We start from the raw sequence: 19,315 nt of genomic DNA on the forward strand, positions 1-19,315 counted from the left end.
ATTGAAATTGGATTACAATAATATAAAACAATTGACCTGGACTACTTTATACCCATTATTATTTGGCAATAATAATAGAGGGCCTCTCAATGAATTATCATTTTTCGGTTCTGATAAATGTAATATTTATTTTTTTTATTGCTATTAATATACTCTACACTAACTTTTTTTATTAATCATAATTATAGCAAACGTTTTGTGTTCATCCAGTGATATATATGCAATTAAACAACATTTATCCCAATATAATAATTATCCCAACTTTTTTGATATCTCATGGTCTCGAATATTATGCTATAATTATGATCCAAGAGATCCGAGTAAACCTTATTTTGATTGTAACGATGATATTAAAAAAGACCGGTTAAGTCATTACTGTAATAATTGGAAAGGAATTAAAATAAAATAAATGTCTTATATTAAAAATATTATTAATTCTACAATTAATTAATATATTATATTTATATTCTATATTTTTAAAATCTAGTTTAATTAAAAATAATTTGTTAAAAATAAAAAATTTCCAATTATTTATCAATACTCAAATGGCTGTTTTTTGCAAAATATTTTAAGTAATTTAAATTATTTACACTTATTTCTTAAAATATTGTAATTCATTGGAAATGTTATATAAATATCTATAAAATAAACGTAAATTATCTTATAAATAAATTCAAAAATTTAAAATAAGATTTTATAATATAAATACTGTAATAATATACAATAATGTACAATAGCACTTACTGGTAGTATTACTGTAATACTGTACATATAGTTTATAAATAATTATATAAATGATTTTTTTGTTAATTGTTTTGTTTTATTCACTGTAGTTTATGTCTCTAAAAAGGAAATTAATTCATATTTGCAATTATAAATAAATTTACACTAAAAATACATTAATGTATTAAATCGATTAATGCAGTGAAAATCAACACTAAAAGTGATAAGTAGTTGTTGATAAAGATAAAAATATTAACATAAATATAACTAAATAATAACTTATACTAAGTTTATACTTAGATTATTCTGTTTTGCTTTAAAGTTGTTAAAAAAGATTTCACTTGAATTTTGCTTCAAAAAATGTCATAAAATTTTTCAAAAATTATATTAACAATGTATGACATAAAATATTACGTATACAGGCGTTAATGCATTTATTATATACAAAAATATTTATATTAAAAATGATTAGTAGATTCAAATGATAAATACTGTATATGATATACATATATATATATATATTTATAAATAAGGATTAAATATATTGTTGTAAAAGTCTAAAAATAGTTATGACTGTCTGTTATCATTGGATTTCCTTTTTAAAACACAACTAACGCTAAGACATGAAGAATATATCAATCAATAGTTAGAATGTAATGGAAGTGATGTTTAAGAAGTTAGAGATTCAATGAGACATACATTTGGTGAATGCGCTCTGAAGTCCATTGATTTTGGTTTGCATTTTGGTTTGTATTTGACTTTAACTAAACATTTGACAATTCGCTCACAATCTTCACTACCAATGATGTTATTATTGGAAACTTATTTCTCAATACATCTCAATAGTAAACTTATTGAGAGATAAAGACTATATGTGTATTACATGACTAAACTTAATGATAAACTTATCTAAAAATGAATTTTATCATTAATTATGAAATTAAATTATAATATATATATTCAATTGATTGTGATAATAATGGGTAAAATACGTGAAAATTATATAAAAGTTAATGGGTTTACATCACCACAACACGTGTCTAAAGTTAAGAAAGACAATCAAAAGACACCTAAAGAGTCAACAAATTGTTTTGCATTTTATGGCAAACTTCCGAAATCGGAGTCCTTTCATAAAATGCAATTAACTTTACTTAATTCAGGCCTCATATCAATCAATGGCAATGACATCGATGGTCTCATCAAAGGATTAATACCACAAACACGTCTTGAGTTATCAAAATTCAGACGTTATGTACAAAGAATGAAGAAATATGATGTCTTAACCAAAATTGAGTATAAGGTATACAACAAATGCTTTAACATATCAATTGATTTTATTTGACGTTTTGTTTAATTAGTGATTATTTACTTTTATGCCAAACAAAGTTTACTATTTGTGTACACTTTTATGACATTTTCATATAACCTATAATTTAATCTCTCCATTAAATACTGAATTTATTTTTAATGAATCAATTTTTATACATTACTAATAAAAACTTATAATTATATACACTATTAAATAATAATAATTTATAATATATTAAATCATTAAAAATTTAAATATAAATAATTTTTGTTAACTCAAACTACAATCTTAATAGGTTTTATTAATTAAAATACAGTATAAAATTTGTTTAAAATTATTATGATATTTAATTTGATAAATTAAATATACTTTGTATAGAAAATAAAAGATTTCATATGAGATAATTTATATTTCATTTAAATAGAGAGCTCTTTCATTTTATAACATTTTTGCAAATCATATATAATTTTTTTGAATGCAATATAAAAGTTAACAATTATTGCATTAAAGTTATAACTGGATGTCAACACATGTGACTATTTTATATGCTTTTTGACAGTTGAATGCCATTTACTCAGTTAAAAACATATAATTTTTGTATTGATTAATAAAAAAGACATAAAATTTATAAATAAGTTACACTAACACAAACAAATACTATACAAATGTAGATAAAAATGAAAATTAACATTATTTATAATTAAATCAAATAATTGATCAATCAAAAATAATAAGAGTTTTAATACTATATTACCGGTTGATCCATTAAAGGATAGCGATTAAAATACTACAATCAATTTTTAAAAACTAAATATAATTTTATTCAAAGTAATCCCCCTCTGCCTCAATGCACTTGGTCATACGCCTCCTCCACCTTTCAAACGCCTCCTCCCAGTCCTTTTTCTCAATCGACTCTAAATACTCCATTACTGCAGAATCAATCTCTTCTTCTGAAGAAAAGGCTTTACCTCGAAGAAAATGCTTTAAACCACTGAAGAGCCAGAAATCACACATTGCCAGGTCGGGGGAGTAGGGGGGGTGGGGTACCAACTTAACCCGATTTTCGGCCAAAAAGTTTGTTGTCAACCATGCTGTATGAGCAGGTGCATTGTCATGATGCAACAAAATACCATTTTTTGGGCCCTTTTCAAGCACACGTGGAAGACATTGTGTGGTGTACCATAAAGCCGTGACAGTCCTTTGTCCTTCCAATTTGACCGCATCCACCAAACCTGATGAGCTGAAGAATATGGCATAAAGTATTTTGCCAATCGTTTTTTCTTTTCTCACAACACTCGGTGGTTCTTCATCTTCAAACACAAATATCTTTGCTTCCCGTGACAGCTTTGGCTCGTAATAATAAACATACACTTCATCACCTGTTACTATCTTATTGATGGTATTATCTTTGCCTTTCTTCCAGAGCTTTAGATTTTGTTGACATTTTTCCAACCTATCCTTTTTTTGCTCATCACTTAGACGATGGGGTACAAAACGACAAAGTTTCTTCTGTACCTTTAATTGGTCAGCACATATCCTTCTAAGTGTTGTGCCCGGAATGCCTGATTTCTGCTCCAACTCATGGTATGTAACACTTGGATCAGCTCTTATTATATCTTCGACAATCGCTGCATTTTCCGGGGTATTCACCGAAACGGGCCGACCCTGTTTAGGGGTGTCTTCAAGTGACTGCCGTCCTCTTTTAAATTCACGGACCCATTTGGTGACTGTACTAAAACCTACAGTATTATGTCCTAATACTGTGTTGATGCGCTGGTGAATCTCATCCAACTCTTTAGTCTGCATCCATTGATAATAGATGATGGCCCGAATATGGTCAGATTTCAAATCCATTTTGTTGTCCAAAAAAATACTGACACTACTTGTTTAAATGATAATAACTTTTTAACAAATAAACATAAACTGATGAAAACCACAACAAAAACAAATGAAATGTTTACAAATAAGAGTGTATAATCAAATTTTGTCTAACATTCATAAATAACGTTTCGCTATCTTTATATGGCGCAAAGAGTAGTTTATTATTAATATTATCATCATATTTAGTATATTTATTAGATTTTGTTGTTATTATAATATATATTTATTAAATTCATTTTTTATTTTTATTTTTTATAAATTTTTAATAGAAAATTTTAGTACATTTAAAAAAATATTTTTCAATGTTTTTAAACACATTAATCGATTGGCAATTCATTGCAAAAATATTTTCATTACTATTGTTTTTAATCAATAAATTTTTTAACGAAATAAAAGATTTAATATTAAATTACATCAAATATTTTAGTCGATAACACATAACTTTATTTAATTCAACTGATATTTTAGAAATCTATTTACTTTACAATATTTTTGATGTATCATATTATTTGTTTTAAACTATATTTTGTGATTTAATCAGTATTTTTAAAAATGAAAATTGTAAATCAATTTTACTATTATAATGATATTTATCAAAAACAATTTGAAATATTTATATATTAATTAAGATTAAATTTAGCCTAAATTATATATTAGTACACAAATCGATGTTTAGTTATTTAAATTTTGTAATTTACAAATATTCGCGATTAAGCAATTAGTTAGTAATTAATTCAAATAATAAACAGTGAACTAAAAATATAAAATTTTAGAAATATTTATTATTTTAATAATTAAATGGATGTTTTCCTAAACCATAATAAGATTTCTATAAGTTTTTGTTAACATTGATCTATTTATACCTTATTTTTAAGTAATGTTTAGTTTTGAATTAAACTCTATATTTTAGAAAATAAATTATTTGTTATACAATTGAATTAAAAATAATATATGATATAAATTATGAAATTTAATTTATCTCTGACTTCAATAGCCTTTAAATAACTCCTTGAAAAATGAAATATACTTTTAAATAACAGTCGATGTCTTACAACAACAACATTGAAAAACAACGAATATATTGAGTGAATACTTAGAGAATATTCTTTTGTGAAACACAACTGACAACACATTAGTAATGATTTAACGTTTTTGAACACAAATTATTATAAATCTTATATTAGATTTTGGGCCAAAATTTAAAACATAATATAATGAAAATAAATTGTTTTTATAAACAATAATATTTATTAACATTTATATTTTTAAAATTTAAATGTTCAAGCAGTAAAAAGCAGTTTTTATATTACATAAATTAAAATAAATATATTAATATATTAATTTCTATTTATGTAATGTTTTACATATTAAATATTTAATCAATAACAATAAAGTTATTTAATAAATCCATAATTTGATGTATCAAATATTAAAATTTATATTTAAATCTATATTAAAATGTTATTTTGATAAAATATTATAGGATATGGCATATTTACAAATAAAAAATAAATGTAGATTTGCATAAATAAGATTTTATGTAATCTAATATATGTTTAAATAAATTGTATTTCCTTTTCTAAAAAGCTTTTTTTATTAAAAAATACAATTTCAAAATATAATTTCTTTAATTTATATTTGATTTTATATTCATAATTGTATAATTTACAAAAAATTTTCTATAAAATTACAATTACATTTATTAACTTTTATAATTATATATATATAATTTAAGTTATTTTAAATCATACAAAACTATTTAAATAAAAATTGTATGGTTTTATTAAAATAAAAAAATATTATAACAGAAAAAATAAAATTTAATGATATGTTTATTTGTTATATAATATTAAATTATCGCTCTATTTACTATATTTACTATATTTACTATATTTAATATATAATCAAGTCTTTACATTATATTTAGGTTTTATTATATAATAATTAAACTAAATATTACAAAAATATTCAACATTTATTCAATAATATATTTAAAATGTGTTTATTATTGTTTTTATTAATAAAATCAATTACATTATAATTTGATCTAAAAGATCATTGAATCAAAGAGTAATTATTGTTTGACCGCTAACATTAAATTTAATGTATAATGACTTTTAAGTTAAATAAATTGTTTTTATTAGAAAATACATATACAGTATATTATAAAAACTGTTATTTTAAGTCATCTCCTTATTATATATATTATATATTATTATAGAAGTCAATGTATTTATATATACGTCAAAAAAGTTATGAATAAAATAATATAAATAATCAAATAAGCCATAAGTGTTGGCAAAATATTTATGCTTTTATTGCAAAATACAGTACAATAATAACTTATTGATAAATCATAACATACATAGAAATTTTGTTATTTTTTGTTGATATTACTGTTATGTAGTAAAAAAACTTTGTTAACTGTTATTCACAGTTATATTTATGACTTATTATATTAGTTTATTTAATTTATACAAGTTTAGTAGCAATAGTTGAAGTAATTGACCTATATCATATTAACAAACCATGTAAAATTTAGTGTTAACTTATTAGCAAATTAACTGTGAAGTTCTCAATCACTTGAAATAGGATTATACTATAAAACTTATATTATTTTAAGCATTATATTTATATTTACTTTTAAAAATTGTCTTCCGTTAGACAATTGAAGTCATAATATAGGATTATAATTTTCATAGTAATTATAGTCAAGTAATTATAAAATTTTGAATAATGGCGTTGTTCACATATTACGTTTGCACTTGAGGGGAGGGGGGTCGGCCAAAGCGAACTTTTGCGAACGAGGGGGAGGGGGGTAAAGTCTATACGAACGTTCGCATTTAAATAATGAATGAATTTAAGGGATTAATTTTGAGTAAACTTAATCCTTTGATAAACGGTTTAATAACTAATTTTGAATAAATATATGACTTTTGAATAATATTAATTTATTTTATTATTTGATTATTTTAAAAGTGAAAATAATTTTATAAAATATTCATTTAAATGATGGGGGGGGGGGTAAGGACATGCGAACGTAATTTTTAAATATCATTACATGCGAACAATTGCGAACATAGGGGGGGAGGGGGTCTAGATTTTTTAAAAACTGCGAACGTAATATGTGAACAACGCCTAAGTAAAATGATATTATTACATTTACATTTACTATTATAATAATTTAATCTTTATTTATAGCTTTTAAAAAAATATTGTAATTTATTAATAATAGATAAGTTTTCATTATAATTTACTAGATTTTTTTAGACTCTTAATTTATTATTTTATTTAATTTATCAAATTTATTATAAACTATAATTAATTTAGTGTAACGTAATAATATGTTTATCTAGGATTTTTATTATCATACAAATTATTATTGCAAATAGTTGACAAAATTTATTATTAAACATTTAAGAAATATTTTAATTTTTAGAATTTTTTGTTAGGCATTATAATAGGCATATGATAAATGTAAACTTATTACAAGTTTATTATTATAAGTTAATATTAAAATTCCTCTCAAAAATAATTTTTCATAATTTTCAAAAATACTTTTGACATAATAGAGATAAATTGTATTAATAAATATATTTTTATAATTTTATTATAACTTTATCCAATGTACGGATAATATTTATATTTTATTTTAAGTTTAATATAGTAAATATAATTAAATTAAAATTTTATATATTAGATTTATTAAAATTTAATTTAAAATAAATTTAATTTAATTTTAGTTGATATGTAATGTCGAGAGTAGTACTTGTCGTGTGGCAAACAAACGAGAAAATCAAATTAAAAATAGTTACAAAAGATATCTTCCCTGTAAGTCATACATCAAATGTAAATAATTACATATAATATTAAATATTGATTTATTTCAATTTAATTATTTTAAATTTTTATCTATTAAATAATGAAAAAAAATATTTATATAAATGTTTACAAATTTCATAAAATTTAAATTTATTTTTTATGTGAAGATGACTACAATCGTGTTATATTGCAATCGACATCATTTCAAAGTTTTAAATCTGATTACATAAACGCATCCCATATTGACGTAAGTTTTATTTCATGCTTTGATTATTTAAGTATTTATTTATTTATATTTTATTATTTGGTTAAAAATAAATTTTATTTAATGTTACTTAAAAAACGATAAAACGTTTTAAAAATTAAATTACTTTTCATACATTAAAAATATCATCAAAAATAAATTTATATACAGTTTATAATTTATATTTGTTTATTATATGAGAATATGTATAATATTTTGGTAATAAAATAAATTCACTGTAAATTTTATGATGAGATACAGTATTACATCTAAAATAAATATTTAAGACATGGGTTTAAACTTAACATTTTTACATACATTTAAGTAATAAATTTTTTGATGTGTTTTAGATATTGAGTTGTGATTGTATTTTGAAAATGGGTGAAAATCTACCGGTGCTATCATAATATAGTTTTGCTATCTATCTATAATTAGAGTTTGGTTAAACCGAACGCTTACATCTGCGCTCAGGGACCTAATGAACACACAATCGTTGATTTTTGGTCAATGATTTGGATAAATGAGTCACATATCGTCGTAATGTTAACAAAAGTGTTTGACTTTATCCGAGTAATGTGTGCCCAATACTGGCCGACAACACTTAATTCATCCGAAGTTTACGGTTGTTTTGAGGTGACCTTAATTGATGAGGAAAAGACTGCCGATTATGTCATCCGAACCATTAAACTCAAGTGCGGTCCAAATGTTTGTATTAATATACAGTATATATATATATTTATTTAATATGTTTTCCACTTAATTAAACATTTTATTACACATATGAATGCATCGGATAATTAACAGGAATGTCTAAGAAGTAAGCGGTCATCGAGTTTGGACTCGGATACCGATGAATACCGAATCATATATCAACTCCATTACCTCAGTTGGTCCGCCAATTCGTGCCCTTATTCTGACTCTATATTGAAATTCCGTAAAAGAGTTCGACTCTATTGTGAAGAGTTAAGTGATATAAATAGCGGTCCATTGGTTGTTCACTGCAGGTATTTGTTAAAAAAAATAAAATTGTAATATAAATTAATATAAATAAAATTATTTGTATATTTGATGGATCAGTGATGGCTGCGGGCGAACGGGAGTCTACTGTTGTTTGGATGCAAACCTGCAATTGGCTGAAGACGAAGGCTTTGTCGATATTTTCAATTACACTAAACTATTGCGTGAATCTCGGAAAGGGATGATTGAGAATGAGGTGCTCTAAGCGTTGAGTTAATGACTTTATATTTGATTATATTTTGATATAAATTCAAAACAAATTGAATGTCCAATTGTTAGGAACAGTACAGATTCATCTATGAACTCATCGATGAATACCTGAGTTGTGGCAAAACGTGGTTTCCTTCTAAAGAAATATCACAACTATTGAAATATAAGTCAATGAAAAATCCAGTGAATAAACAAAATGAATACCAACAAGAATTTGAGGTTAACTTTCAATTTAAATGTTTAGAAACTAAAGTGATAAGTAATAAAAAAAATTGATGACTTTTATGATTAAATTTCCAGAAACTGATGCAAATGACATCTAAGCTATCAATTGGTGACTGCGCTGGCGGTCATCGTATTGAAAATCGCGACAAAAATAGAGACGTCTCTATAGTTCCCCGTAAGTCATGCATTCATATTAAATAAAGACTCAAATATTCGACTGAAAATATCTGCTGAAGAAAAGCTAAATTTCAAAAAATATTTGCTTCAATTGATTTGAAAAAACAAATTTCATGTGGAAATCATTTCTATGATAATACTGTTTATAACCGAAATACTTTTCTCTTACTTTTATGACACTTAAAAACATTTTTATTCAATTTTTATATGTCATATATTTTTCAATTCAAAATACAGTATGTAATATATATAAAATAAAATAAATAACTTTGTTATTATATAAAATAGAAAATTGATTTAAACGTATAAAAGCTTTAAGTCTAAAAAAATAAATTATTGGTTATTTTTGTTGAATATACTTAAGTTATATAAATCCTATCTTTATATAGTATATTATGGAATATTCCTTATGATAAATAGTAAATTTAAAAAATTAATTTTCAAAATAGATATTAAGTACATTTATTTTTAGTTTGTGAAAAAAGCAATAATTTTGTTAATTAAGAAAATTGCTATTTGAGTGTTACTTTCAAAACAACCGTTCAAATGAAGGTCTGCTCTGAAAATTGTCATTAATTTCAAGTGTCGTTTACATCTTTGTAAAAATGTTTTGCTTAAATGATCTATAAATTAAAATTGTTATCAAACTAAATGTTTATATATAATGTTGTTTTAATAATAATTATATTTATATAATTTATTCATGATTTTTCTATTTGTTTTTTATGTTTAGCTGATAATTTTAGACCATATCTATCATCATTTCAATGTAATGAAAGTACTGATTATATAAACGCTGTCTTTGTTGATGTGAGATAATAAATAATATTTTCAATTTTTTAAATAATTAATTAATATATTATATTTTAATTAAAAATATTGTTTGTTTAGGGTTACACGCGATCTAAAGAGTATATAGCGACTGAATGGCCAATGAATAAGACTATATCAGATATTTGGTCACTTATTTACGATCACGACTGCAATTCAGTGGTCATTTTGGGAGGCGTTCCCCCTAATAATACTAAAGTATTGATTAATAATATTAATAATTTATTATTAAATAATATTTATTATTATTATTTTTATTATAAATTTTTATAATATTGATCAGTCATGTCCTCAATTTTGGCCAAAAGAAACGGTTAAATGCAAAAAATATGGACCAATATTTTCAGTGGAAACAATGTCAAAGAACAGTCCTCCGAGTATCAATTCGTGGGTATTTAAGATCAATAAAAAGGTCGCATCACTCACTGAACTTATGGCTGGCATTAAAGCCGAGCCCAAAGTGACCCAAATATTTGAATTCAATGCCTGGCCTTACGGTCATAAAGTTCCCACTTCTACTAATGCTTTGGTTGAACTAATTAATATGGTTGAGAGGTGGAGACAGAGGACAGCCTACGGACCAGTTCTGGTCATCTCTGCGTAAGTCTTATAATGTTTGAGACAATATATTATGTCTCTTATGTGTCGTTGAAATAAATTAAATTTTCTTATTATTCTCAAATGTGTTATTCAATAGTTATATAAAATATATATTTTATGTAATCTTTATGCAACATATCATTCAGTATTATACTGTATATACTAAATACTATACGGTATAGTATTAATACAGTATAAGTACAGTATTTATAAAAATTTTGAGATAACATTAAGAATAAAACTACAAATTTTTACAATTACCTAGATAATTAAATAAAAATAATTTAAGAAACTATAATATTTAAACAAAATTTTATATATATTGAAAATTAGTTTTAAATAAATTTATGGTTAAAAAGACTGAAATTACATAAATATACCGCAAATGCACAATAATTATATGAAAAACAGTTTATTTTTAAAGGTATTAAGTGTTGGAATGGCCTACCATTAGAAATGAGAAAATCTAAAGATCTTTTATTCATAAACTTAAAAATGTTAATCATATTTAAATATTTAATTTTTATATACTTTTTAACTTTTTAAAATCTCTTTTGTAAATTTATTTATACAATGATTTTCAATGATTTTCAATGACTTGCAATGTATACTAGAATTTTGCTGAATGTGATGCCAATAAAGTTTGATGTGAAATTGTATTCAGATTTTTACAAAAAGATAATTAAAAACTATCTAATCTATGAAATTACTTTAAATACAACATAAATAATGTTTAAAAAATTTATTATTATTTAATTACATATAATTTTGTAATACTACACAAAATCTGTTTTTAAGAAATTTACTTAAATCATAATTAGTAATTTCGAGTTATAATCTAGTATTTTGAATAAATATAATTAAATCACAATTTAATTATCAATTTTGTCACTTAAGGTTACTTTTTAATTACCTTATATTTTTGAAAATTTTTATTTTAGACATTCATATTCACAATGTAAATCTCAAAACTAAAATAATTTGTATTTCACAAAAATTAAATTATTTTTACGACTATCAACTAAATTTATAATATATTTAATTATGTATTAACTTATAACAATTATAATATAGTATAATATAATAACTTAATACAGTATTATAAATAATAACTAAATGTTTAACGTTTTCAGAAATGGCAAATCACGGATTGGTGTCTATTGTGCGGCTAATCTGGCCATTGAACAGGTGGTCGCACACGAAGAAGTGGACATTTTTAATGCCGTTAAAACTGTGCGAAGACATAGACCGGCGCTCATCGAAAATATTGTATATTACTATTGAATTGTTTTTATAAATAAAAATATAATTTTATTATTTATTAATTTATTTTACTTTCTTATAGACTGAATATAAATATTGCTACGATTTGACATTACATTATGTGTGCCATTATCTTAATAAAACAACAATTAATTATAGATATAAATAGTTATATAATAATTATTGATATAAAAATATTTTTTAAATACAATCTACGTTTTTCAAATTTTTGTAATAATTGAAAGATTATTCTTGATATTTGTAAAACTTTTTATAATAATAATATTATATTATTACACTACAATTAATAGTTTTATTAATAATGAAAAAGTTTAAAAACAAAAAATATTGTAAACATATTTACTAAATATTATTTTGTAAATAAAAAACAAAAATTATTGAATACTTTATTGATTCTTAAGTTTTTATAAAAAAAGTTAAGATAATCCATAATAAAATGTTTCATTACATATACAGTGTTTGTTTTGTTTATTCATTGATAGTCTAACTAAAAATATCCTCTCATAAGTTATAACAAGTTTTTCATATTGTGGCCAATATTTATACTGTATTTATATATAAATCACACAAATTGTCAGACAAACCAGCCATACATTAACGTCATACCCAACACATACCCAAAACCCATTGCCGTCACTACTTTTGCCATCAAATCTCAACTGACATTTGAATTTGATTTACTCATGTCTTTAAAGATGACAAAATATATGACGAATAAATCTATTTTATATTTATTTTTCTCTTTTTTTGAAAACTATTTATGTTTACCAAAAGGATACAAAATTCTGTGCATTTAAAAAAAATATTTACTACACAATAATATAAACTACTATTAATATTATATACATTGTACTATTAGGCAATATTTATAAGATATGATATAAACATAAATTCATTTAAATATTTTATATTAATTATAATAAATGTTTATTTAGGTTTAGTAAAATTAAGTCATGATTCTTATGCAATGTAAACATAAATGTTATTTTCAAACTAAATATGATAATTATCGCATCAAAGCTAATGAACTCAAAATTACTGAGTAATGCATTTATTTTTTAACTAAAACAATGACACTGTTATTCATATGATTATAACAACGATTTATTTATATTATATTACAATTTATATTAATTTCTTAAAGATTACATTATATAATAACATTTCAATATATTAGACAGCGTATATCATTTTTTTTAAGTAGTTTTTTATATGTTAAATAATATATTGATAAAAACATTATACATTATATTGCAAATAATTATAGTAACAATATGAGTGTTAATTCTGCATTCATTATTGATAAATAAATAAATTTATTGATATTAGAGTAACAAATAGTGAATAAGTTATTTATTTAATAAATTATACGTTATTATTATCTTCATTGACAACTCCCATATCAATACTGATCTTAAGATTTTCTGGCATTTTATTGACAAAATTATTGATATCAATTGTGGCGAACTCTCCCTCATCTCCACCACCGGAGAAACCGCAGCTAAAATTGATGTTAATTTTGGGTCTTAAGAGGGCTGAGTTGATCAACACTTCAATAGTCTTATGTGTTATGTTTGGACGGGCGCTGAACACCATTGTCTGCAACAGTGAACAGTTGTTAATAACCAAACAAAGGCCCTCATCGGTCATATCTTTGTGTGCATTGGATGAATGTCTTAAAACAATTTTCTTGAGATTTGCTAACTTCGACATCGATTCCATAAATTTATTTGTCATTTGTTTATCTGAGTCGATATCAATGATCTTAAGATTTGGTAGAAATAAATGAATGTTTTGAAAAAATTCTTCAGTGAGTTCTTTATACGAAATGACTAAATGACGAAGTTTTGAGCAGTTTTTGAGGCATTCGACACTTCCGTCCAGTTTTTTGGTGATCTCAAAGAACTCGAGACTCAACTTTTCAATTGATTGCAGTTTATTAAAGGCATTGAAAAACTTATTAGAAATCACAGACTCGTTATTTAGTGTGAAATTCAATTTCTTGAGTTTAACACAGTTTTTGGAAATTTCGGCGATATTTTCGTCAATCACTTGAATGTCTTCATCGAAAATACTGATCGACAGTCCCAACGATTCCAGATTATTAAACTGTGAGATATGGGTTAAGGCATTCTTCAACTGATGACCTATCATATGATAGGTATAGATTTTGATGGTCTTCATTGTCTCCCAATATTTGTCACTCAATATCTTCAATTGGTTTAATTGTTCCGTTCGGATGTCTATCGACTTAATGACTTCAAGTTTGGGCAAAAACATTGGGTCATCACAAATGAAAGCAGAATTGTCTTCAGTGTAGACTTCTCTTACATTTTGACAATAAATGAAGAACTTCTTGAGGAATGCACTGCAATAGTTGGAGTCATTGAATCGGATTACTTGCAATTTATCGCCGTATTTGCGACCAAACTCTCTTAATGTTGACTCTTTCAGACCAATTGGATTGCATTCAATTGATTTGAGATAATGGCAGTGTTTACCAACCATTTGCATGATATCTCCGTCAATATAACACTGAAAATTGAGTTTCCGAAGAAGTGGACATTTCTTAAGAATCGATTCGAGTGAGGGTTTGTCGATGGCCTTAAAACCGGCGTAATTGGCAAAACCGGTCGCATAGTCGGTCACTTCAATGTCTTTCAACAGCTTATTCAACGTATTGTGCTCTTCAGTGTCCGATCGGTTCAAAACCAGTTCAGTCTGTGTGTTGTATACGACTCGTTGCCATTGTTTGGACACCGATTCTAACGTCACTTTATCATTGAATGATAGATAAGAGAGAATCAGTTCCATCATATCGTCGCCAAATCTGTCCATTGAATCAATTATGTAAGAGGTTTGTCGCGATAAAAGAACTGGAGGTTGCAGTCGACAACCGGAAGACCCGCAACTACTACTGCCCTCGCCATACATGTCATCATTGGTTTGCCGTAAACTCAGGCCAAAGAGTCGATCACTCATTTGATCCATTCGACACTTATCGTCGTTAGGCGTATCCATAGTTAGGTATTTCAATAGATGTCATCAAAATATGCAAACTTTTCACTTATAAAAACTGTTAATTCAACAAATTATATGAATATTTTTGTTATATCAGTAGAAAACAAAAAAATATAATCAAAATGTTTTATATAATCAATAGATATGAACAACAAATAGTGTCATACCTTTCAATGAGTTTATCAGTGAAAGCAAAATGTTTTACAAATAAAAAAGTTTTGACAAAAATTGAAATTTAAATAAAAGTAGTGATAGAGAGACACATGTAATGTATGAAAGTATGGGTCAAATAGTGGTAGCAATGGTTGTGAATGCAGTTTTCAAACCAATATTTATGTCAAAATCTCATTCATAATACAAACGCCCACTAAATGCACGTCTCTATGACTTTATATTAACGTCACGATTGCATAATAGGTATAAACTGGATAACAGTTACTTTGATATTTAAGTATCATTTGTAAGCATATATTACCAGCAAATAGTATGCAATATATTCAACAAAATAAAGTACTCAAACATTGCTTTTCACTTCAACTGGTTTTCTAAAATCAATACATTCATCGCTTGGATACCAAATACATATGTAGTGTAATATCTAAACGCTTGACAAACGTATGATATTTGAAAAAACAGTCAATTTTTGTGACACAAGAAAAAGTTTTTTTTGGCAAAAATATCTTCTTATGTCAAAAAAGATTTGTTGGCCTTCACTATCATATTAGCGATCAGTCAATACATAGTCACCGGACTGTCGATTGCTGTAAATTTATTGCATAAACTTTCCCATTATAGCTAAAAAGCTAACAATTTTTTTATAAACAATTATTTTTGTAATTAGTAATTACCATAAATATCTTATTTGGCCTAAAATTATCTAAATATGAATTTTCATGTGATTTTCATAATTACATAAAAATTCTAGCTATTAATTATGCCATTTGAATCTTAAATGTCATAATGAGATAATTTAATATTAATTTAAATTGTGTTTCAATATTTAGTAATGTAATGATTGGCATTTTTAATGTAATCTTTAAATGATTTGTTGATATTAATATAAATATATTTTTATATAACTTTTTACTTCTGAAAAAGTATAAAATATATGTAATAATAATAATAATAAAATGTGGAAATTGTAATCCATAAGCAAGAGACCAAATGAATCAGTGTTAGTGGAAATTAATCTAAAAATAGCAATTTTTAAACATTAATTAGTGTATTAGAAAAGAGAGAGAGAGAGAGAGAGAGAGAGAGAGAGAGAGAGAGAGAGAGAGAGAGAGAGAGAGAGAAAGTCATTTAAGCACTGGTATCACGAGTTGTTCCCAAACTCTTTACTTTAAAAAACAAAAACTCAATGATTTTTACTCTTTATTAACATTTAAATTCATAGACATTACTGTCTATGAGTTTTATAACTAACAAAATGTAAATTCTAAGCATTGAATAATTGCCAATGAGTTCAAAATATTATAAAATAATGTATTTTGTATTTTTGTTTTTCTCAGCAAACCTACAAACAAAATAAAAATGTATCAAAAATATTATTTTAACAAATTATATAAAAAATATTTTTTATTATTGAAAATAAAAAAATATAATAAATTTACGTAAAACTTGTATTAATAAATTTGTTGACAAATATTAAAATATCTCAAAAAGAGGGTTTAATCTAATTAAAGGAACGGATGTTTTTATTTTGTTTGTTACGCCAATCATTTATTTTTAAATTATATTTATATATCTATTTTCAGCACTTAATTGATTTGTAGTTACTTTTAATGCACACAAATATATATATATATAAATATATTCTGTATATATTGTAAATGTAGAATAATTATGTCTGGCATTATATTTGTTTATTGTTTAGTATTATTTGTTTGGTATATAATTAACTAAATAATTAATCAAAAATAGCAAAATACAAAATATTAGCAAAATAGTTTTAATCCTAAAAATAATTACAATTATTTGCATTTTGGATGATATTTGATACAAAAAAAGCACAAAAAACTTTCTTTTTTATCAGTATATAAATTATATAATTTAAGTGGTATATGAAGTATAAATTTGATGTTTTTAGTGCATATAATAGTAAAGTAGTTTCTTGAGTCTTCAAAACTAATTTTATGTGTTTATGAATCATATGATTTGAAATAAATTAACATTTGTTTTGTTTTTGCAGCTGATTTTAGGTCTTAATTTTGAAAGATTTATTATTTGAAGAAATACGTTATTTCTACATTTATTTTTATACTTTTATCTATTTGTAAATTTTACTTACAGTATACTACAATACCATATAATGATTATATTAATATTCAATATTGTACATATTGACATGTTTTTGACATTGACATTGTATATATACATGTATATATGGTATATAAATTGTGCAAATATTTCAATTAAATATGTAATTGTTTTTCATTTGATTGATATGTTTTACATTTACAATCTGATGATGCAATTAGTATACAATATTATATGATTATAGCAGTGTTAGAATTTCTAACATAAAATCTATAGATTCTATACCTTTATATACCTGTAGACTATTATTGGATAACTATCTCTAAATAATAAATTGATTTTAATTTTATTGACATCTCGTGCCTTTAAATAGACACATAAATGCCATTTAACAAATCAAATATAGAAAAAATAATAATGTATTTATTAATAATAATATCAATAATCAAATGGTGAAAAATAATTTTGATGATTGCACTTTATTACGCTATATTGTTATTTACAACACAACAACAATCAATTACTAGATTTATTTAAATAGTACTTTAAATTTAATATTACAGTAAAATTAAAATTCATTATTAAAATTATATTTATAAAGAGATAATCAATTGAATATCTCAATTTACTCAAACATTATCTTATTTTTACCAAATGATTGTTTTTATTTGCACTAAAAGATCTGATTGTCTAAAAAGGGAGAATTCAATTGACTTTTTATTATATCTTATAATAATTGTATTAAAATAGAGTAATTAAAAAAAAGTTTTGTATCTGTAATTACAAATTATAATCAGAGTTAACACAATTTTGACAAATTTAGTGCAAATAAATTGCATAACAATAGTAACTAATGAGAGCTGTCTGTGTGGTAATCTATTGCATTGAATATTTAAATATCAAAAATCAAGTGTTTTATTGAATAGTTAGAACTTTTACTAACACTTAAAAACATTTCAATAATCTTATCGATTCATTGCTAATCCAATATGACATTCAACACAACGACTTAATTATTAATACTTTGCTAAGAAGTCTTAAATAATTGTAAATAACATCCGTTTTTATTACTAAGGATTGTATTGTTTGACTATTTATGAAATAATGTATAATTTTGAGTAATAAAAATTAATAATAAGACAAATAATTAAGATTTTATAAATAAATCAACATTTTGTGTCCATTAAAACTTCAATAATTCAATCAACTATTTAACAATAAGTTATATGATATATCTTATATCTATAGTGATTAAGTAAATAAAAAAAATTATTAATTAAGATAAACTCGATGTGTGTTAAGTGATACTTATTGACAAATAACTTATTTGTATGTTTTGTTAAAATATATTATATTTTATTTATTTTGTTATAAAATAATTTATAAATTCATAACATTAATGAAATAACATGGATAATAAGTATAATAAAAAATAGTTTCAACATATGATTAGTTTAAACTGTTCACTAGTTTTGTGTGATTTTTAAAATTGAAAATATAATGTAATTACAAATGTTTTTAACAGAATTAATAAAACAACATAATTATAAAAATATAAATTATAACTATTTGTTAAAATATTTAGTAAACTCATTGATTACATGTTTTATAATTTCTGTATTATTAATAATTGTATTGGTGTTCACCAAACAAATGCAATATAATAATTATGGTGATCTCGTTAGTGATAATACCACCGATGCCGATGACAT

The 19,315-nt window shown here is 23.8% G+C and overlaps 3 protein-coding genes across 3 annotated transcripts; 1 reads left to right on the forward strand and 2 right to left on the reverse strand.

Moving 5' to 3' along the window:
* Window positions 1-2,851: 2,851 nt before the first annotated feature.
* LOC128960346 (histone-lysine N-methyltransferase SETMAR-like) lies at window positions 2,852-3,886 on the reverse strand. Its single transcript, XM_054306418.1, has one exon. The coding sequence runs from the start codon at window positions 3,884-3,886 to the stop codon at window positions 2,852-2,854; it is 1,035 nt and encodes a 344-aa protein (XP_054162393.1).
* Window positions 3,887-8,451: 4,565 nt separating this feature from the next.
* On the forward strand, window positions 8,452-12,438 carry LOC128960347 (receptor-type tyrosine-protein phosphatase U-like; the record flags this gene model as incomplete). The annotated part of the gene is made up of 10 exons (XM_054306419.1): window positions 8,452-8,684; window positions 8,784-8,983; window positions 9,057-9,192; window positions 9,276-9,425; window positions 9,507-9,606; window positions 10,342-10,418; window positions 10,500-10,637; window positions 10,723-11,039; window positions 12,173-12,308; window positions 12,385-12,438. Coding segments are annotated over exons 1-10 (1,506 nt in total), but the record flags the coding sequence as incomplete, so codon positions are not given.
* Window positions 12,439-13,629: 1,191 nt separating this feature from the next.
* On the reverse strand, window positions 13,630-15,694 carry LOC128959615 (uncharacterized). Its single transcript, XM_054305609.1, has 2 exons — window positions 15,512-15,694; window positions 13,630-15,399 (listed from the first exon to the last, which is right to left on the reverse strand). The coding sequence occupies exon 2, from the start codon at window positions 15,342-15,344 to the stop codon at window positions 13,689-13,691; it is 1,656 nt and encodes a 551-aa protein (XP_054161584.1). The 5' UTR covers window positions 15,345-15,399; window positions 15,512-15,694; the 3' UTR covers window positions 13,630-13,688.
* Window positions 15,695-19,315: the final 3,621 nt, after the last annotated feature.

Source organism: Oppia nitens, unplaced genomic scaffold, assembly GCF_028296485.1.
Source record: "Oppia nitens isolate AA-2021 unplaced genomic scaffold, nextdenovo-longstitch-racon4-pilon3 scaffold4_pilon_pilon_pilon, whole genome shotgun sequence".
Lineage (NCBI taxonomy): Eukaryota > Metazoa > Arthropoda > Arachnida > Sarcoptiformes > Oppiidae > Oppia > Oppia nitens.

Coding starts and splice junctions, on each gene's coding strand:
- LOC128960346 (XM_054306418.1), bottom strand. CDS start 3,886: ATGGATTTGAAATCTGACCATATTCGGGCCATCATCTATTATCAATGG.
- LOC128959615 (XM_054305609.1), bottom strand. CDS start 15,344: ATGGATACGCCTAACGACGATAAGTGTCGAATGGATCAAATGAGTGAT.